This window comes from Bradysia coprophila, chromosome IV (genome assembly GCF_014529535.1).
Source record: "Bradysia coprophila strain Holo2 chromosome IV, BU_Bcop_v1, whole genome shotgun sequence".
NCBI lineage: Eukaryota > Metazoa > Arthropoda > Insecta > Diptera > Sciaridae > Bradysia > Bradysia coprophila.
This window is the reverse complement of record NC_050738.1, coordinates 10,168,659-10,191,084: the sequence shown is the minus strand read 5'-3', so window position 1 is coordinate 10,191,084 and position 22,426 is coordinate 10,168,659. Positions and strand designations below refer to the sequence as shown.

The window sequence follows — 22,426 nt, the reverse complement described above, 5'->3', positions numbered from 1 at the left end:
GAAGTGTCCGTTGGGCCTAAGCAAGTTGCAGGAAGGCTTAATGGAGCGAGTCGGACACTCAGCGGAGATCTGCCAAAGCTAAGTGGAGTCTTATTAAATCATAGCAACAATTATTAGGTATCCGCTGATGCTTATTGAGTGTTCGCTTAGCTTCATTGTCTTACTACAACGTGCTAAGATCTGACGGACTCTTACTGAAGCCTAGCGGAGAATTATTACAACTCATTAGAGGTTTGTCAAAGCTCAGCGGAGAATTATTAGAGCTCAGCGGAGAATTATTAGAGCTCAGCGGAGGTTTGTTAAAGCTCAGCGGAGAATTATTCGACCTCAGCCGATATTTTTGTTCAAAGAGGTGGCATAATTAGACTCAGCGAAGTCTTGTTAGCTTACTAAAGAAGTGGGAGATGTTACAATTTTAATAAATGTCTACCATCGTTGAAGTGTCGGGCACTTTTTTGAATGAAAATATTTTACCGCCGAAGTGAACACAGCAAACATTCATTCTAGTCCTTATAATAGCGGAGTGTCACAGTTGTGTCGAAATATTTTCTGTGTTTTTGTCGCGACAAAACAAAAAATAAATTTTGTTTTTGCATCGAGTAAAAAGTGTTTTAGTGTTTAAATATGCCTTGGGTACCTAAAGAGACGGTGCACGAATACAATGGAAAGCATCATGGGTGAGTTTCTTTGAATCTTTTCGGTGAATTTTTGTGATAAAATTTTCCATACATTTTCGGGAAACTGTCCTGTCATTTCCCAATGACGGGCCTTAACAAATTTTTTAATTTAAAACTCACATCGTAAAATAACTTAAGTAATTGTTTGGAACTTTATATTTTACGTTATGTGGTTGCATCACTCGTCTTCAGCTGGAGCTGCAAACGCCACACGTGACAAGGACGTAATCTGATATTAATATGTATTCCCGCAAAATTTATTCACGTTTTTGATAGGATAAAGTTGTTGGTTTAAAATACTCATATGTTGCTAGCCTCAACATTCACTAGAAAGTTATAAGTACGTATCTATACAAAATGTTTGCTGAGTTGATTTATAAATCACAAATTTTAGGTCGTCTTAATAACGAATGAAAATCCCAAAATTTCAATCAGCTTTCGCCGTCAATAAAATGCTGACATCTGTTGCTCGGGGAAATGAGTTTCTGCGAAATTCCATTATGTGGAATTTTGTGTCTCTTGTGCATTCTTCTTGTATAGAATTAGCTAAATACACCTCATTCTGTGCTCCTCTTTCAAGATTTTCTTACTTTATTCTTAGTTTCCTAATACATTCAACAGGTGCACCACTTTTTATATATCTTCCTGTAGAAATGGCAAGATCTATGAATTGCTCAGAATCAAATGACTTCGGTCCTTCGGACTTTGGTTGGTGTTCCAAGGAAAGCATGACAGTCTGTATTGATTCATTAACTTTGGAGTACATAACTACAGGGGTCGTACTACTCCTTATTTTCCTGATTTTCCTTATTTTTGAAAAAACCACCTTATTCCTCCTTATTTTTGAAAAAGTTCCTTTTTTTTCCTTATCTTTCAATAATTTTGACGAGAAAACTACATTTTTGGATAACAGATAATAAAAAAAAAATCGCTGCGCGGCAGAATACTGAGCAATAGGGTCATCGTAAATCTTCACCCGATCTCCTACTGCTAGTAAACAAACCATAGAAATGTAGTTCCTTGTTGTCGATTTTACTGAAGAAAAATATCCACGTGGATTACAGTAATTTTGCTACCTTCCCACTCAATGGATTGAAGAATTGAAGGTAACGGACGAATGTTTGGAAAGAATTGCCTCTGTCTCACGCTAAAAAGCGCGGTCATACTAAGTCAGTCAAAACATCGACTTTACAAAAAGTCAGTCTAAGAAACAATCTAACGACAATAGAGCACAGTGGGGGAGGGGGTCCCAAAGTTTCAAAATTTTGGTGGACGCCACTTGTGTGCTTGGAGGCTTGAAAAGGTCAATGGAATCTACCTGTTCCAAGTCATCTATGGGAAGAATCATTATTTTATTATTTCACTGATGTACTAAGAGGGAAACTTTCCCAACAAACTATTTGGTGGTAGATCACACAAAAAAACAAGACCTACATAAACTTAAATTCATTTGATCAAATTATTGTGTTGTTTACAAATTTGATATAATTCTGACCTCAAATCTCTACTTCACCTAAAAGAAAATTAAGGAATGTAGCATATTGAGAAATGTACAGTCTTATCCTGAGGTTCAAAACACGACCTACAACCAATGGAATGTTGTAAAGAGCCATAGTCTTATTTTGTGGGTTGTGTGGATTATTTGTATTAATATTTACACGTAAATATTCACAGTCCACAAAATAAACAATTGACATGGTATAAGAAAGTAGCGGTAAGCTAAGGTTAATAATTTCAAATTAACTTTTACTATTAAACCATGGTAATTCGTTCAGGCCACGTTCAGGAACGAAAAATTCTTTACTGAGTGAACATTCGTTTCGTTGAGTTAACGCTGTCAAGTTTAACTTTGAGGTTAGATTTCTCACGATGTACTTTGGTCGTGAAAGTTTACCCAGATGTCATGAACGTTTCGTTTCTGAACGTGGCTCATTGCGTTTAAGTGGATTTAAGTGGATTAAATTAGTGTAAAATCGTTGAATATGGGTATGGGAATTTTTGAAAAACTTCGTAATTTTTGATTATGAGCCTAAAAAAGCGTGCAGGGGGTGTGCGTATAAAAAATCATCAAGATTTTTACCCAAAAATTTACTTCCAAGCTCCTTATTTTCTCCTTAATTTCAACCGAAAAATTCCTTATTTTCTCCTTATTTTTTTAAAAAAACCTCCTTATTTCCTTAATAAGGCACGCCATTTTTGAGTGCGAGGTCTGTAACTATAGTGACAAAATAAACTTTAATCCAAATTTATAATAGGCTAGTGTCGAGCGGCTTTTTGAGTCGCTCATAAGGCCACGGCTCATGATTGAATTCATTGGCCGGGATCCTTCGATCGAGCGATAATAGCACAAGTATGTCTTCATTGGCAATAACGTGCTTTTCAATTTTAATTCAAGGCGGCTTTATTCAACCTACATGGTTACAATGTACACCATAGGAAACCTAGGCTTTCAGTGGTGCCACAACTATTTTCAGTACTGCATTCTTTGCGCTCTATTTTCTCTTGAAATAACTTCACACTGGTAAATACACATGCATGAAATGTCGTAGTAGTGAAATTGGTTCGCAAAAAATAGTTCGCTGACTGTAGGAATATTATAACGAAATGCATTAGAATTTTACAAAAATGTATTACAATCGAGTCTTAGGTTCAGACAGCATTTCCCAATATGATAATAATTTGTTATAACAAAAAGCTCCAGCTTATGTTCCACAACTTCTGAAAGCAATGATGCGTTGAAAGCTATGATACGTTGAAAGCTACGACGCGTTGAAAGCTACGACGCGTTGAAAGCAACGTCGCGTTGAAAGCAACGTCGCGTTGAAAGCAACGTCGCGTTAAAAGCTACGATACGTTCAAAGCTACCTACATTTCCGCAGTAAACACTTTTTTGGTAACGTATCGTGAAAATTGAAAAATGAGCCATCATAGCTTCATGGTGAAAAATCGATTTAAAGAATGTCTTGGCCAGAAAGATGTCAGTAAGTTTTATGATTCTTTCGAATATTTCCGTAAATGAAGAGAGTTATGCACTAACCGTCACAAAAAGACATTTCCGTAAAATATCAACAGCAGACTCAATGCCATCCACCCTAATCCCGGCAAATAAATTTATTTGGTTCAACGTACACCACTGGCTAGAAATGGCTTTATATGTACATACAGCTGAACAAAGAATGGAATGTCTGCACAGAGTGAGTGTTATTTCGCAGATTACATCGAAATTTGTATTTTGACTTGCGCATTAAAGTGTGCAAATTTCGGTTGTCGGTTGGATAATTTTTTTGTGTGTGCCTTTTTTCGGGTGGCTTTTATCGATTTTCGTGAACATTTAATTTGTAAATTTTTTCCCATGCAACATTGCCTAATCGATTTGAAGAGGTGTGAGAGGATATAATATGTATATATGCTGACTGAAGTCACAGGCGTTTATGTACTTACAAGTAAATTTATCGCTGTGAAGAACCTTTTCGAACAGGGGAGGAAGGTATTAAAAAGAATTGGATTTTTACTTCGTTTTTTTTATTTCTTTTAAATTTTACTTAAATATTTCTTTTTTTTATTTACAATAAACTGATTTTATCTCTTCTGGGTTTTCTTTTACTCTTTTTTACAGTAATAATATTCTTCTATTTACAACTTTCAATTTTATTTCCATTTTTGTGTCATTGCTAATTTTTAATATCAATTTTTATGTATAGATAATATCAATAATGGGTGTGCTTTTTAAATCTGTTAATTTCGGCTTTGGGTTTTTTTTCCTTTGTTTTGTTTTTTCATTTATTTAAATATATGTTTTTCATTAAATTTAATTAATTGTCATTGATATTCAGTTTCGTATAAATATCTAGTTTTAAAATTAAATTCTCTTTTTTTTGTTTTTATAATAATTTAATCCTATCTACAATTCAATTTTTTCATGCTTCGTTCAATTAAAAATAAACAAAACGAGAGTGTAAACCGTTAATTAAATGAAAAAAATATAATAAAATGATATCATGAATCATTTGGCGCTATGCTGTGCGGGATAGCTCACAGATTTTACGTTGATTTGAAGAATTAAAAAGTTTTTGATCTCTAATTTTTTGGTTAGAAACAATAGTTTAGTCAAAATGCACTTACCGATGTCATTATTCGATTGAACACTTTTAGAAGCGAATTACTCGAGGGACAGATAGACATAGAAAATTGTTGAATTGTTAATTGTCAACGTTGATCTAGTCGAAAATGTCATTGTACATGCTACTGATGTATGCTTTAGCTTTAGTTCTGTATCGATCATTGTACTCAAACGAAAATCCTCATTGTTAGGAAAGTACTCCAATTCGTTGAAAATTCTAAAATTCTAAAAAATCTTTTGAAATCCTTGAAAATCCATGAAACTCCTACAAAATCGTGTGAAAATCCTTTGAGGATTTCCTATTAGAAAATCCTTTTGCACTCAAAATACACGATTAGTGCTAATAAGTGAAGTTTACAGCACAAGACAGCGGAATTTTCACTTAATTTAGGAGTAAAAATTTTTTTAACGCCGATGATTTGTCGATATCGAAAAACTCGAATGCATGGTTAAGTAACTGACCACTTAGAGAGCGACGTATAGTGTCAAAATTGACATTAGAACAAAGGAATTCTGTCAATTTTGACACTAAACGTCGCTTTCTACATAGCCAGTAATAAGACTGTGCATTACAATTCTTTTACAAACACGCTTCGTCATGTTCCAATACTCTCTTGGCTCACAAGCACACCTTGAATTTTCCATAACCATTTTTTGAGTCTTGTTGTGTAAATGACTATTTTAAGTGATATTTCGTACTTCAGCTTAAAGAATTCTGTGATTGACCTAATTAACATCTTTAACGTCCATCTATCATCAGATGTTTGAAGTATCGCCATGAAGCTGACTCGTCGTTTACAAATTTGAACACGATTTCGTGAATGTCGTAAAAATTTTAAGGACATATACTTCCGGATTGTAAATGTCCTGACAGTGCTGCCAAAAAAATTTCCATTCAAATTAGTAATCACTTTTGCATGAAATTTGAATGGGCCCATTCGATATACGACAATTGGCAAATGTGCAATGTTCGAAGTTTGGTACTGGAGTAAATATGCAAAGTGAAATAAAAGCACAGCAGTACCGTTTTGTGTAACGGAATTACAGAATTTACCAGATTTTTATTTGAATACTAAAAATGTAATCTAAATGAAAAGAAAATAAGAAAAGACAAAAAAAAATGTTTAAATGAACCGATGATGCAAAACCGTATGTACACACTCTTCAGTTTTAGATACAAAAATACACAAACATAAACGTCTGTCGTTTACCTTTTTCCTCTCTCTTCGTATTTACAATTTCCATTCCTTTTATTGTTCATTTGTTTTTTGTTTGTTTTTATTTCCACATTTTATGCAACAGGAAAACCATAAATTCTTTTTTACTTAGAAAACATTTTTACAGTTGGAAGATTTATAATTTCATGCCACTTCAACGACGCCCAATTTAGCCAAATTGGCTAACGTTGTCGGATCGCCGGGTTGTATTTTGAGTGCATATCGGTAGCTGGCAGCTGCTTCAGCACTCCGTCCGAGCAGATGCAAAATGGCTCCAAGATTTGTATGACTTCGGGCGTCATCCGGTCGAAGTTTAACGGCCTGTTTATCAATTATACGGTAAATACACTGGCTAGTCAATTCACACAATCAACTTACCAAGCGATACCACCTTTCCGCTTCTTGTTTTTTCTCCAATAATCGCAGTGCTGTGGCCGCTGAGACTACCAATGAATAATCGGTCGGAGATAATTCAGCAGCACGAATTCGCTGTTCACACGCCTCGGAATGTCGCGATGCTGTTGACAGGAATTCGGCTAGAGGAACGGTGAGTGGATTAAAATTCAGTTTGTTGGATAGGAGACACACATATAAGACATCCCAGCATCAGTGTTGTCAGACAGAGCTAGCTGTTACTCAAAAGGTATATGCCATTTGGGAAGTTTGAAATTTATGCTGTACCCCCCACTAAGATGGTCTATTTGGGGGGTCCATCGTACATATATCTCAGAATTGCAATACTTATGTAACCAACGATTTCGAAATTGTATGGCAACACTGATTCGCGAACGCCCTTTTTGTGTTACCACAAAGTGATTTCAGTCATTTAATGTTCCGATGGAAACTGTTTGGCGAAAGAAATTGGACTCACCATAATGATGTCGAACGCTAGAATCCAAGGGAGCCAACTTTAGGGCTCGTTTGAACCATTGTTCCGCTTCCGACGTTCTACTACTCTGAAATTGTGGATAACATTGAAACAAAGTTCAACAGAGAAAAATGACGCAGTCGGTACATACATTACGAGCTAACATAGTGCCGTACGACACATGAGTAGCCACATGATCCGGTTGAACCTCTAATGCAGCCTGATGGAATCGTTCCGCTTCAGTCCATTGATTCAGTTTTGCTAATGTGTCGCCCAGTCGATGATAAATAGCCTAACGAGTGCAAGTGCACACAAACGTAAATGCTTCGTTCGAAATTGAAATAAAGTTAAAAGCAACCTGTGGAGGGAAACTCTCCGGTATGTTATGTAATGCTTCACGATATACAGCTAATGCACGTTGCAGCTTTCCCTGTTCTGCATATAAACCGCCTAATTGCAATAAAGTAGACACACGTGCATTGTTGTGGGCAGTTCGATCTCTTAATCCAGTTCCATCCAATTTGGAGCCTTCACGTAACACCGAAGCCGCTTCCTGGCAACGACCCAACGATATAAGCGATGTACCCAAATTCAAATATGCCACTGCACATACGATGGCGAATATAAACAGAGAGTGAGGGAGGGAAAGAGAGAAGGGAGAAGAAATCCATTAGTTAATTAAACACACGTTTATGCCAAGGCAAATCACCCCGCATTCATTTATAATGCGAGGATATTATGGCAAAATCACGTACACGCTAATGATGGCCGAAAATGGATTGCTTTCTGGAAACACTCAACGGCTCCCTTATAGTCATGATGATTTTGGAATAAAATACCCCTGCAATTAGACAAAATGTTCTTGATTTAATTTTTCATTTTTCACCCGTTTGAAAAGTCCGACGAACGGTTCCTTCATTCACACTCTAATAAACAAAACACATCAGCATTCGCTGCCGCACAACGACGTAGCATTAAAATCAAAAACAAAATCATGTGAATTTCGGTCGAGGATTAAAAGTTGGAAAAAAAGTGCCCAAAATGAATATTTAAACGAATTTCCTGTCGTTTTGTGTATGTGTATGCGCTTCCAGTTTTTCGGGTGTTTTGAAAAATGAACCATTGATGACAGTGCAAAGCTTCCGCATGTCAGCGCTTTGTACAATACACTTTTCATGTCATCATGCAATTAACTAATTTCTGTCTTGAGCAAATTACAATTTAACTTCCGACTTGTTTGAAAATTAATTAATCGTTAGCTGTATAATGGAGCAGAGTGTAATTGTAGGTCTCCACGATACAATTTTTTTTTTCTCTCTTTTTCTCCCCAGTTTTTTTTTTATTGTAATTCAAGGAATTCAGCAAATTCACATTTCATAGAAAACTACATTTCTGAAAAGGTAGAAAGGATAAAAAAACAACACGCGGTTTTCATTTAAATATAGAACGGGTGTACAATCAAGCATAAAAATAGAAATTTGTTGAACTAAAAAAAGAAGTTTACACGACACAGCAGAAAAGTTTTCGATAACATCAAAAGTTCGTAGCACGGAATATGCTTATGCTTAATGCTTATGTCGGAGAATTCCTTTTTCCTTGTACATTTGATAGGGAAGAGGAGAAAAAAAAAATTGAATAAAACTTAGTTCTATAAAAGAGTAACACTATCGCACTAAAAGTTTATGAACAGTGTATTTTGCACTTCGTTATGTGCGGTTTTTCAATTGAAATGGAAAATTTGGTTAAGGAAATTCAAAAAGTTTAATGAACTAGTTTCGTCCACACACACTGCTTTACGTTTGACTGTTTGCCACTAGCCGCAATGATGTCAATTTTTTTTTTCTCCAACAGAAAGTATTTTTAAGTGGCGTAAAATCGTTGCGGAAAATATGAAAAATAACATGAAATGACATTCCATCTATCTTCAAGGTGTAAGTTTTCTGTTTCGGAAGAGACGATCGGTGTTTAAGAGCATTTCATGTTCGGTGTTTCAAGAGCAGTGACTTGAGCATAAAGTTTAAGTGCTAAACTAACTCACTATAATTGAATAAAGAACGTGTACCGAGTGAATCGCATTAGGATCTTCATGTATGTAATGTTCGTTCAACCAATTGTATTTTATTGGCAATACGAGAGCGACACGTGAATGTGCATCAGTAATTGATTGAAATGATTGAATAGCTGTTCGCTTGATTAACATCAAACATATAAATTAAATTTGTCGTTAGAAATTGACGCTGTATTAAGAGTCATCTTGCGAATGTGTAAATTTTAATAACAGGTGGATTTTCAATCAATGTGCTTGTTGCTCTCAAAGTATAGTATGCGAACGTGTTACCGTGATGAATTATGTGAAGTTGAAATGTTTAAGTGCTTATATTGAATCGTAGATGCTACCAAACTTCCGCAAGCTCTACTTCTCCTCAAAGTACATGCAATTACCTTTCATATGACACCCCACACGACCATGAATGTTTCGTGTAACTCGAGAAATTTTTGTAAGAAAAGTGTGAGTTTTCAGTCTTTTTTCGTTTGAAAATTTCAACTGCACATGTCTCAGTGTGGATGAATTTTAAACCCAATAAGACCCTATTTGCCCCGGAAGTACATGCAATTACCTTTCTAATGACACCTCACACGACCCTGTACAGCTCGTGTAACTGGAGAAATTTTTGTAAGAAAAGTGCATGTTTTCAGTGTTCGATCACCTCCCACCAGCCACACAAGCTTCGGAGAATTTTTTTGAAAGTGGTTTTAGGTTCTAGGGACCAATACCAATATAGGCACATATCAAAAAGTCCAATGGAAAATGCGTTCGATTTCAAGATTCTGTTTTTCAAAGGAATCCCTCAAATTCATACTGTCCAGCCGTCTCGCGCGCATAAGTGTATGTGTAATCGAGCATTGTTTCAATGTGATTTCATATGGATTGTATTTGTGGATTGAATAGCGTTGAAAACAGAAACAAATTTCTAACGTAAGTTCATCGGGTGTAAACTTTAACTTTTCTTAATTTTATGAACTTTTAGGAATTACCAGCAATTTTTAGGAATTTAAATAATTTTTAACAGTTAATTCTTTAATTCTTCTCAGAACGTTTACTAAGGGAATTCACGAAACTGGAAATATGTAGAAATATACTCAGTTGTATATTTCGTATATCCTGTATATCTCGCTTATTTTGACAACTGTCAATAGAAAAATAATTCTATTCCAACTCGACGGATTTTGGTGAAATAAAATGCCAATGTGTTGTGCTCCATCACAGGACTCCGGTAAAGTAATTAGTTTTTCTATCTGACCCACATCTGCCGAGCGATAAGACTTTGAAATCGTGATCCGTCAAAATCCTTTAAAAGGGTAAAAAGTGATGCAAGTCCCTGTTCATACTTCCAAAACAACTAAACAACTGATATCGCTGTAGGTACATGCATTCTGCGCATGTACGCAAAAATTGAAGAAGTTAAAATTTGAGCGAAAAAATTCTAGAAAAATAATTAACAAAAAAATGTTTGCATCACAAAGTGGCAGATGATCCGTTTTTTTTCCGTTTGTCCATTCTTTCCCTATTTTAACAATTTTGTTAAAAGTAATGTCCTCCACTTGTGACACAAAATTCTTTTGTTAATTTTTTTTCTAGAATTTTTTCGATACGAGAAAAAAAAATTCAAAGTTTTATCGCTCAGTAGATATTGGACGGATTAAAGAACAAATTACTTTGTCAGTTTCCTGAGATCGTGCGCTACGCACTGGCATTTTGTTTGACCAAAGTCGAGCTGAAATTTAAGTATTTTTCAGTTGACAGCTGTCAAACTTATACGAGATATACAAGATAGGCGAAAAATATTGACTGAGTACAATTTCGTATATTTCAGTTCGTGTATCCCTTAATAATTTTTCAGAATTTTTTAGAATTTAATTTTAGTTTAGTTTTGATTTACAAAAATTCCGTTGGAAGTGTTCCAGCAGTGCTCAAAGTTCGCCGACGATAGCAAAAAAAAGATGGTCAAAAATTGTCCATTAGAGACAACATCTAAAAATTAGCTACTTGTGGTGGATAGGGCTCTGTCCATATCAACAATCCGAAACTTCCACAATTGCTTCCTTTCGAAGATATCGCCCATTGAAAATCGTGATTTTTCGATTACTTGGGGCTACAGCTGCCCAACCAGATGTTACAATGTGAATTTTTTAAATAAAAAGTCTTAGAATTAGTCCCGCTACCGCTCCAAATGCAAGTCAGAATTAACCGCTACTCTACCGGCCGTGGACGACACAGCTGCTGGTTCTCAGAAACAGCTCAGCCATTCGGTCTGATTTTTTCCTGTGTGATGTTCTTGTCCGTCACTGATTAATAATATGAAAACCAATTATTGGTGGTCGGCATTCTCTATTTAATCTCGTTTCAAACCAACCGTGATTAACGACAATGTAAATTCAAACATCGCAGTCGACCACCATAGAAATATTGTGAAAACAAATTGTCCGTTGTGATAGAAAAATGATGTTTTTAATTAATTTCATCAAAATAAAACCTAATTTCAAAGAAGTGAGATCAAATTTTCATTACAAATATATGGTAATGATTCGATTAAACATTGCTGCTTGTGCGTCACTGTTGTTGAATTAACAGAAAGTGTACCTATCGTGAAATTTTGTTTTGCCTTGCAGAAGTAAATTAAATGTGTCGAAATCAAGTAATTTACTAAATAGGAAGCCAAATTCGTGAGAACTAAGGTCCAAATTAAGTATTCGTGACGTGAGTTTATGTGTTCATGTCTAGGTCTGGCAGATTTATGTATCCAAATATGACCTATTTTTCTTCTGTTTTTGGTAGTATGTCTAAGCTGAACGCTCTGAGCCTCTTAATAAGCAATGTGAAGGTTTCAACAATTTGCAACCGCAAAAAATATTTAATTCATTTCATTGGAAATATTTTTACTGTCAGACCCTTTGACTAGGCACTCATCAACTAGTCTTTTCAGGTTTACAATTAGTTGAACAATGAAAAATTCAGATTCTGTCTACCGAAAGTAGACTCACTAGACACTCTAAAAATAGTGCAAAAAACCATTCACGGATTTATGAAGAATAAAACTTTGATGATTTCATGAAGAAATGACCGAAAATAGAATCGAATTTCTCAACTCAATTACGAAATCATTGTCCCATACTATTATTCAATTCAATTCGAATTTAGATTTCCATTCATCCTTCCTTTTTAATTCATGTACCGAGTTCAATAATTTCCTACTAATTAATTGCCAATTATTTTCCTTCTTCATCATCCATCCATTTCCATATAAAAAAAACGCCAAACCGAAAAAAGAAAACCCCAAAGAAATTAAATATTCATTGGATTCAAAATGTAAACAATTTTTTCACTTGATTAATTCAATGGTTAACGTGTTACGGGGGGTGGTATTTTATAAAATATATATTCACTTCATTGCTGGCGAAAGATATACACCACCAGCCCAGCACATTGGAGTGTGTGTATAGTAGTCGAACAAGGAATATGCTTTCCTCATAACACAGTTATTCTAGTTATCACACATACACAAACACTGGCGTTTCCAAAACCACCTCAACAACCTCCAACTCCAATTTCACAAAACATATTTCTTTTATAATCTCATTAAAAGCATGCTAATTTTTACATGACTCTCGCGTTTCAGTCTGTTGTTTCTTATAACGTACATTTGTTGAGGTATACATACACACGTAGAAGTTTTCTGATGTGCATAATTGAGTGAGGTACAACTTGACTACGTTAAACAATGAACGTGTTCGAAAAAAAAAGAAGAAAAAAAAGGTAAAACTGTATGTGCGGCGGTTAAAGTTATTATAGATTTGAATAGAAAACGTTTTCCTTTTTCTATTCACTCGTTTTATTTACTTAATTTTCCCAATTAGTTAATTAAAAATGGAACAATGGTCAATTTACTTACAAATTATAATGCACATCAGCCATGTTTGGTCGATACTTCAATGCCAGTTGAAGGGCTTCTTTGGCCTCGATATATCGTCCCTGTGAACTAAGGACACTTCCCAAATTTCCTAAAGCTGTAATGGACATCAAAGTAAATATATTAGAAGTTGTTGTGGTTGTTTGTTTGATATGGTAAATAGCAAAATGAAAAAGAAAAATGTTCGTTCAAACTTCCATTAACCATTTCATACTGACGATTCGACTTTATTTAAAGTTTTTTTTTTTTTTTTAATGAGGACAAACAAAATGGTTAAGTAAAATGGTTGGAGTAATTGTCAAATAATAGAAAAAGAAAATCAATATAGGGAATGAACGAGGGGTAACCGACTCGGGTAATTGACTGCACACCCTTTAAGGAATTGCCGGAGTATCCGGTAAATAATTGTAATTGATGGAATTGACCGGAATTGACTGGAAATATGTGGAATTGTAAGGAATTGAAAGTAAATGAGAGTAAATGCTGATAAGTGTGATTATCGGAAAGAAGTACCAGCGAATGCGAAACCACATTATTTCCTTTTTGTTTTAATTTTAACAGCGTACAGTCTTGATCTGTTCAATTTTGGAGCAAGTCCAACGTTCTTTTATGTTCAAAAAAGGCACATTAAAGGTGCTTTTGTGATGAGACAAATATTGTCATTTCACAAATAAAGAGCTTACATCGAATTGTGAAACATATAATTGAATTCGTGTTTCTTGAGTGTTTAGCCCGAGGGGTAACCGACTCGGGTAATTTGACTTCACACCCTTAAACGAATTGCCGGAGTATCCGGTAAATAATTGTAATTGATGGAAATTGTAGTTGACTGGAAATAAGTTAGTAAATAAGGATACAGCCAAGGACAGTCAAAAAAGTGTATTTTTTTGATTTTCGTGTTGTTGTTTTAACAATACAAATTACAATGGCAAAACAGCTGAAATCGATGAAACACATATAGAATAAAAATGCACTTTTTTTCCCAGGCTGTAAGTATGACGATCGGAAAAAGTTACAATTTCCTGGTACTTTTATCCGATCATCATACTTATCTGTATTTAGTTTAATTTACTTTCGATTCCCTTACAATTTATTGTATTTCCAGGCAATTCCGGTCAATTCCTTATAATTCCATCGATTTCATGTATTTCCAGTCAATTCCAGCCAATTCCTTATAACTCCATCAATTTCTTGTATTTCTATCAATTACCATTATTTAACGGAGAGCGGAGTATACGGGAGGAAAATATCGTGGAATTGTAGAAATTAATTGGAATTATAGGAATTGAAGGGCGAATCCGGCAAGTATATGTATTGATCCGGTAATTGAAGTAATAAAAGGAATTGGAAGCAATTAAAATGAATTAGGAATTGATTTGCCACCATTTTGACCAGTCGGTTACCCCTCGGGAATGAAAGAAACTCTTGTCGATAACAATAATGTATTAACGACAAGGGAAAATAAATCTTCTTCGTGTAAGTCCATTAATAATATCTTTTCAAACAGCCCACAAATGGCAAAGGAATTCTGTTACCTGATCTGTTTAAAGAATCGCTTGGTTTTATATGCCAAATCTAGAACTTCTTTTATTTTACTATGCAGTACACTATAATAAGAAAAAATTTGTTGTACCGTACCATTTATTCTGGTCATTGCTATCGACAACAAATGTAACGGAAAAATTTGCAAAATAGTGCTTCACCAATTTGATTTCCAATTAAAAATATGGCAATAATTATCGGAAACAAGTCAAATCAAAAGTTCAAAGGTGAAGGTAATCTTAGGCGGATCACAAAAAATGAGGAACCTTACTTTCGGGTGTATAGTGTTGACGGAATATGGTGAATACGATAGCATAAAACTCTTATCAAATCGTATTTAAGTGCTACAATAAAGTGAACGTGGGCTGCACTGGATACTTTGGTCAAAACATTTGAAAAAAAAATTTATTAAAAAGTATTGGAAATGGGTCGAAATATCGAAACAATTGACTAATTCAGCAGGTTTGCTTCAGCTAGACAAACTCCAGTCCGTTGTAGCTATAGTATTTCGATTGCAATATTAGTTTCCGCGGATTCGTTTGATTCGTCGATATCCATTTAGATCGATGGATGGACATCATCAAATTTTTACATGTTCATCTGTTTTCAGCAGTAACGAAAGAAATAAGTCAGTAGCTCGAATGAAATGGTTCTTATATTGCAGAGAGTAAGTTAAAACAAATGAAGTAAAAGATTTTGCATCAAGCTGTTAAAAGGCTTCATTTAGAGGAATTAAAATGGGTGCATATTGAGTGTCGCGTCCATTACATCAAATTCTTCACATTTGGTCGTACCTAATACGTTCATCCCTCGAGTCAATTTTATTTCTTATAGAAATCTAAACTTTGCGCCGGTCTTTGTGCTCTTTTGTTCGAATTGTTAAACACTCATTTTCAGAGCACAGTCTATCGCTGAAAGTAGTTAGTCAAACATTTATTTTTAAACTGGATGCGGAAATTGACCTTTTTCAGTTATTAAATTCTTGAGCTTGTTTAATTTGACATGAATCACAGACAAAATTGAACAAAAGTTAAACTATTCTTCAAGTTTATTGCCATCGACTTTATGCTCGTAATTCTGTTCGCATTGAATAATCACTACGGAAAAGTTTATTGAAAGTTCTCGTGCAAGTATGTATACGAATGCAAAGCTTTAAAGCTATTGACTAGATTCTGAATTATTTGCGGGTATATGCAAAATAAAATCCGCACAACCATCTCCATCCGGTGAATGGAGCCGAATAATCTCGCTGTGTACAATAATACCATACAGTGCATATAAATTGTATGATGTACATGTGTTGTGTACGGTATACCCAATGCAATCATAAAATGCTCCCGTTACCCAATTAATTTTAATAAATTTCTGTTTCCATTGCCGTAACGTATGACATATTTGATTTAAATTAACAACCAAATGATTTATGTAGAAGCGTTTATTATTGTCATATTGACCGTTCAAATAAAACCATTTATAGTTAAACAAACAATTTCCAGTGTGTTTGCCTTTTAAACTCAATAAATAGTCTGGCCGATATTTATTAGCCAATCGATTTATTGTAACAACGGCACAACGAAAATCCAACTTTGTTAATTCGATTTCGTTTTGCTGAAAGAGGACCAGGTATGGTATAGTTTCAAATAGAAGTCCGCACAGATATCGATTGTATGCGAAACAGAAGAAGAAAAAAACCAAAAAAGAAAAATATTTTCAAACCAAATTACCTTTCGGTGGATTAACTCCAATTGCACTGCGGTATAAACTCTCTTCATCCCTCCAGTCGTAGTTTCGATAGATTGTTTTCACACTACACGCTATCAACATAACACTAACACACGCCATTACTGCATATCGTTTTCTTTGGCTTCTTAATGGCCCCCGTCGAGGGTCCATCAATTTTCCCACACCTAAACCGACCAATAAACAGTATCCAACACTGGGTAAATAAAGTATTCGTTCGGCAACCACAAATCCAACATAAAAGAATAAATTTGCTGCAGGTAGAAAGGGCAACGTCAATAGGGCTATTGACAATAAAATAGCTGCTGATGTTGGCGGTGTGATTGAGTCGTTGGTCGCCATGCTGCCCGCAGTAGATACATTTGATTTGGTTGAAGGCGTTGGAGATGGTGATGGATGTCGTACAGGTGGACAGCCGCATTGAACGGATGGTGCCGGTATATTGTTGTTGTTGATGGCTCGACAGGAGCTTGAGTGCCTCAGGCTTAGTCCCTGCTTGCATATGACGCAAACACAATCGTTCAATTGACTTTGAATTCGTTTTTTGATTGCGCGAGCTGTTCTTCGTTGTATTGTGTGCAATAGTAGCTGCGGAAGTCGGGCTTTTAGTTTGCTCACGTTGGTGTGCACAATTTTCGTTAGCGATGCATAGAAAATTAACGAGATAATGTTGCGCGCATCAAAGATTGTGGTCAGTCTTGGTAACGCATCCATTCCCCAATCAAAGCTAAGCGTTGACGGATACAGGAGCAATTTAAAATTAAACACCGGTAAATAGGTGAAAGTTAAAAAACGGGTCCATATTGATGTGGATTTGGCAACAGGATTGTCAGCAGTGGAAAAATCAGTTGCTGGTGCGGGAATTGACAATCTTAATTGAACTAACGTTGCTAATGCTATTCCCAGAATACTTAAGCTTCGTATCCGGTGCTGAAACGAAAGTAGAAATATTTCGTTAGTCGAAATCTACGTGACACCACTATCAACCCGCCGCATGACACATTGATAAATTTACGAAGAGTTTTACTTTCTCAACAAAATCGATTCGACCAGAAGGATGCGACAGACGACATATGATTTTCTGATCAAATTTCAAAGAAATTGGAATGGGTGTCACGCGGCAAATCAAAAAGTATCAATTAGAACCGGTGCTTACCTTGTCTTGATAACTAAATGCTCTAATTACATCGTATATGGCACACACTAACAAGGCAGTTACGGCTGTCTCTTTGAACAACATAGCCATTGCGGCTAATAGTACAGCACCACCCAAAGCTACCCAATGTCTCTGGTCGCATTTCTCTCTCCACGTAACATGTTTTGAATATGCCAGAAATGTTAACAAGTAAAAATTACATGCAGCCAAATCGGCTCTGCCAACAATTCCAGCCACAGCTTCCGTATGTATTGGATGTGAAGCAAACAATGCACCAGCAACAGCTGGTCCCCATAACGGTGGCAATAATTGACGAGCCACTTTAACTACCAAACCTGTTGCTAAACAGTGCAACAGGACATTCACCAAATGATAACCGACCGGTCGAAATCCACCAAAAACATGATTCAGTTTGAAGCTGAGCACACACAATGGCCGATACGATCCGTGGGAACCGGTGTCGCTCAGATCCGTTCCCCAGAAATCATGGTGGATTAATTTTCGCCAGGGTGTGGTACCAAGCACATCCGGATTGCCGAGAATGGCCCGTCTGAAATGATAGCAGAAATGTCGTTCGTTAATTGCAGTCGTTTTTGTGGGTTTTCATATTGGAAAATCAAATTTACAAAAAAAAAATCATTTCCAATGGACACGAATTTAATGATCAAAATATCAATTTACACACGCCCCCATGAAATTATTATAACTTTTCAAAATACGAAAAATCGGGAAAAAATTGAAATCACTTCACATTTGTATGGCTATACCTAACCCCAGGTCATAACCAATACGTAAATTGAATAAAAAACGCACAAATTGTACCCTAGCTATATATATAAAAATATGTGCGAGGTGTGTACGTATAACGAGTACAACATACAATATGACATTGCATGTTTGGTTTCGGTTTCATTCATTCTACAAATTATATAGAAAAAACAAATTTGTTTCAACTATGGAACGATTCAATTAAATTAATTAAAACATTACGACAGCGAAATTATTATCACAGCACGTGACTACGGCCATATTATACATATATTGAAAAAAAATTTGAATATTAAATTGGATTAATGAATATTTTTGGTATCATCTGCATCAATGTGATGGCGGAGCTATTGCAATGCTTCTCAGGGCTGATTCTACAGAATTTTAACTCTGAAAACTCCGAAAAGTTCTTAAAAAATTCCGATTTTTTTTTCAGAACTCCGAAAACGTCTAAATTAGAAAAAAAAACTCGTAATTCTTTTGGATTTTTATTTTTGAGATCTCCGAAATATTTAAAAAGTTTTTCGAATTCTTTCGGAATTATTCGGAGTTTTCACAATTTTTTAGAAGTAAAATTTCTCTAAAGGAAAACCTGCTTCATTTATATTCATTTATACATACGAGTCTGAACTGTATACCTAGTGCCGTCATAATGTTCCTAATCCGATGTCTGGATAAATAATAATTTTCAATTATACACTGAGGTAATCTGAACCGTCTGAGCAAAAAATAAAATATAATTCACACCACTCGCCCGAAACCATCGTCTGCATAAGATATCGTTTATAACGAACTTTATATTACAAGAGTGTCAAATCTCGATAAAACAGTAAATTGTGCCTTCTATACGAACATTTAGCATAATATACGTCTTGCCTAACACACAAATCACCCATTTCAAAACACCAAGCAACAAAACATTCACCATTTCTGCAGCCAGCAGACATACATACATACATAGACTCTGCCTCGGCAGCAATATTATTATTTTCGTATGCCCTTAAACATAAACAAAAACATAGAGCCGGAAAAAGGGTGAAACGGTTCAGAGCTGAATTAATGTGATTTTATTTGGCAAAACCGGGTAGTTTTGAGTTGGTGTAGTAAATGGGGGAGGAAGTTAAATGACAACAATCGCAGAGCTAAACATTTTCTTTAACCGCATATTTGGCAAAGTTATGTTCACTTCAGATGATATTTTAGTTTGAAGTGGATGTTCTTTGTGTCGCTTCAACTTGCACTTAGACTATGTACATTTGCAAACAACATTTAACAATCTTGAGAATCACAAATGGATTTTAAGAAATTAATATTTGAGATAGTAGAGGAAATGAATGTGAACTTCAGCTTTGAGACAGTTTTGGCCATCAATCGAACAATTTCATTTTTGCACCGTAATGCTGTGTGTGGTGTGGTATGTGTATTTTATATCGATTCGAATGACTAATAAGTCAATGTCATTTCCTCAATCAATTGGTACTTTAACACTACTTACTCGATTGACAAAACATTACGTTCAGCTTCGGTATAACGTAACCAGAGTGAACAGAAAATTAATTATCCCCGTAGTGTATGTGGGGGGAAACTTTTAGCTGTCACTGCAGGTGACACCTCATGGTTAATTTGTTTTTAAATCACTTTTTTTCTTTGGTGGTATAATATACACTTGATCTCTATAAAACTCACACAGTTTCCGGTTATATTTGAAATAATAAATTTTCAGCATAACACCTTAACCCCTGATAATACCGTATTAACAACAGCAACAGAAACAACAACGTCACCCCATGTATAAAGGAGCAAGCGGAAAAAAATATAACAAAAATAGTATCGCAATGTTATGGTGATGTTCAAGTAATCGTTTTATATATCCCAAAATGTATATCTCCCTCTGGAAACAAAGCATCAAAAAAAAATATCTAACACTCACTCCCTGCTAAAGCTCTCTCATCTTCTTCGTCCCGTATTACACAGTTTTGTATAAATAAAAATCGATTCGCCCACTGTACTATTGTACCGGCACACATTATACTTTTGCACTAAGACTTCGTCGTGTATAACGTCTCCCAGAAAAGATATAATATAAAGAGGGTGTACGGTGTGACGTAACTTTTGTCGAAATATGTACTTAATTTCCGCTAACGCCTTGGCCCCGAAATGAGAAATGGCAATGGCATTTTGTGTACATATTTTATGTCTACATGTAGCGTCGTGGTACACATAATATTATAAACTTAAGTAAATTGTTTGTACATCTCAGCTCTCCTCTCTTTTGTATATTTGATGTATACATATATAAAAGGTCGGGTCATTAGCCTGTCACATTGCCCCCCTTAACACATAATAGTCATTAAAACAACAAAGACTGGTGTGTATAAGTTACCCATGTGATTGATGGGAAATTCGGAATTAAATTGTTAGACGAGGGACTTGATCTTATTGTGAGATGACGAGAAATATCTTTCACATTTCACAGGCAGTGTACACGCAACATGCCTGAACACAGGCCAAAACATAACCGCATTGGATATTTTGATATTGGGTTTAATCAGAAGTAATTGTGGTGAAATTATATTGTTTGATGGGTTTTACAACCGAACGTTGTAGAAGAAGAGAAAGTGGAGTAGGAGGAGGCTATATATGTATATAATACCGAGAATATTTCGATTGGAAATAATTTGGTAGAAATGACTAATTTCACATGTTTGATTTGAAATTCCAATTTAAAGTTTAAGGAAATTTATTTGAAGTCTAAGCCGTTTTGGAGCTTTATTTCAAACAAAGTTACGGTATTTATGGTAAATCTAATGCTTTATTGCTTGTTTCTTGTTACTTTGCTGAGCGTTTTCTGATTCGGGATGAGCATAAATGGAGCGGAATATCGTCAAAACAGCTTCAACTTCAACGTTCAGTTTATATTTTGCTGTCTCAGTTAAGAGAAAGTTTATTATAACATTTTCGATGGCACAAATTGGCAATTCGGTATTTAATACGAGTAAAATTGAGCCATTGAGCGATCATGTTGGTATAACTAAAATCGAATATATCTGAACATTATGCCAAATAATAATTAATTGTTTAATAATTGCAATTTCTATCAGAACAGGTAAGAGTTAACGGACCTATCTTAACTCGGACAAGATATAAAACTCAGGAGTTATGCTAATACGCTCTGTTTCAGATTTGTTTTTCGTTTGCATTTCAAGTCGATCTTGTTCATAACTTAGGTCCGAGTTCCTTGACTTGACTTGACTTAAATAACCACTAAGCTGAGTAGTGAGTGTACACCCAGCACACCTATTATATTGATTTTTATAGTCTCACATGAAGACACTGCCCTGATTGTGACTGTTCGAAAGTTCGAGACATCATAAAACTGTTCTTTATGGTTCCGTTTTTGTGCGTCATTTCGTATAAGAGGTTTTGAACTTGTACAAGACCTGGAACGTTCTCCATCGAACGTGTAGCATGGTATACATAAAGAACTCATTAATCTTCTCGAAAACGGTTTTAAAACCTCCAAACACACAATAAAACCGAAATTAGCAACACATTTTGGTAATAAATCATTTTTTTTCCTTCGCATTATATATATATAACATCCACCAAACAACAAATATCATTTGGAGAATCCTTTTATAAATTATTCACAATACAGAGCGTACACTACACAGTTTCAAAACGTAATTGTGTCTGGTGAGGAAGATTAAAAAACGAAAGAAAACGAACGAAAAACAAAAGGGCAAAAAAAACTTTAGATAAATTAATGTTATTTTGCATGTCTGTCTGCTACTGTTCGTTTCCATTCAACGTTTTCCATATTTATTTCCACACTTTTACCATACAGTCCATATATCATTTCGGTGTAGGAGCAGTTTAAGGAATCGTAAAATCTTGTAAATATTTCGGTCAATAAAATGCTTAGAAAATGTTTATCAAAAAAGTTTAGCTAAACGATTTATTTCGCCGTTGAGAGTGCTGTAAAAAGAACGATTTGACAATTTGAAAGGTTCTTCACGGTCCTTCAACCTTAGAAATAAAAGATGTATCTAGAATCTAGAGGGTCTTAGAAACGAAAAGTCGTCTGTTCTCTGCTGTCGACAACATCTTTTTCTGTTATATAGCAAAATATAACGTAAAAACTAAATGAAGTAATGATTTTTGAATAATTGGATTAGTGGTTTAGTGTTTAAAGTTTTTTATTAACCAAGCTTTCGACAATCAACTGTTGTCATCATCAGGGTAAAACTATAAATGAAAATTTTGTTTCAAAGCTTTCTTGTTAAAATTGGAATAATTGGGTTCCATGCATTGCTTAGTTTATATCCGTTGTCCGTGTAGTATGAAGTAATAGATGAGTGAAAGTACT

The 22,426-nt window shown here is 35.1% G+C and overlaps 1 protein-coding gene and 1 long non-coding RNA gene across 4 annotated transcripts in view; one reads left to right on the top strand and one right to left on the bottom strand.

The window, feature by feature from the left end:
• Positions 1-5,040: 5,040 nt before the first annotated feature.
• LOC119066147 (protein O-mannosyl-transferase TMTC2) overlaps positions 5,041-22,426 on the bottom strand; it is a 73,261-nt gene continuing 55,875 nt past the window's right edge. For all 3 annotated transcript variants that reach the window (XM_037168442.1, XM_037168443.1, XM_037168444.1), the window contains exons 4-12: positions 17,290-17,839; positions 16,118-17,063; positions 12,834-12,948; positions 7,638-7,723; positions 7,241-7,485; positions 7,034-7,174; positions 6,886-6,970; positions 6,393-6,550; positions 5,041-6,335 (exon numbers count right to left, since the gene is read on the bottom strand). In XM_037168442.1, coding sequence (XP_037024337.1) covers positions 6,159-6,335; positions 6,393-6,550; positions 6,886-6,970; positions 7,034-7,174; positions 7,241-7,485; positions 7,638-7,723; positions 12,834-12,948; positions 16,118-17,063; positions 17,290-17,839 — 2,503 coding nt within the window. In that variant the 3' untranslated portion in view covers positions 5,041-6,158. The remainder of the gene's footprint in view (positions 6,336-6,392; positions 6,551-6,885; positions 6,971-7,033; positions 7,175-7,240; positions 7,486-7,637; positions 7,724-12,833; positions 12,949-16,117; positions 17,064-17,289; positions 17,840-22,426) is intronic.
• Positions 9,618-22,390, top strand: LOC119066160. Its single transcript, XR_005085710.1, has 3 exons — positions 9,618-9,630; positions 15,016-15,021; positions 22,210-22,390. It is a non-coding gene; the product is annotated as an uncharacterized LOC119066160 (long non-coding RNA).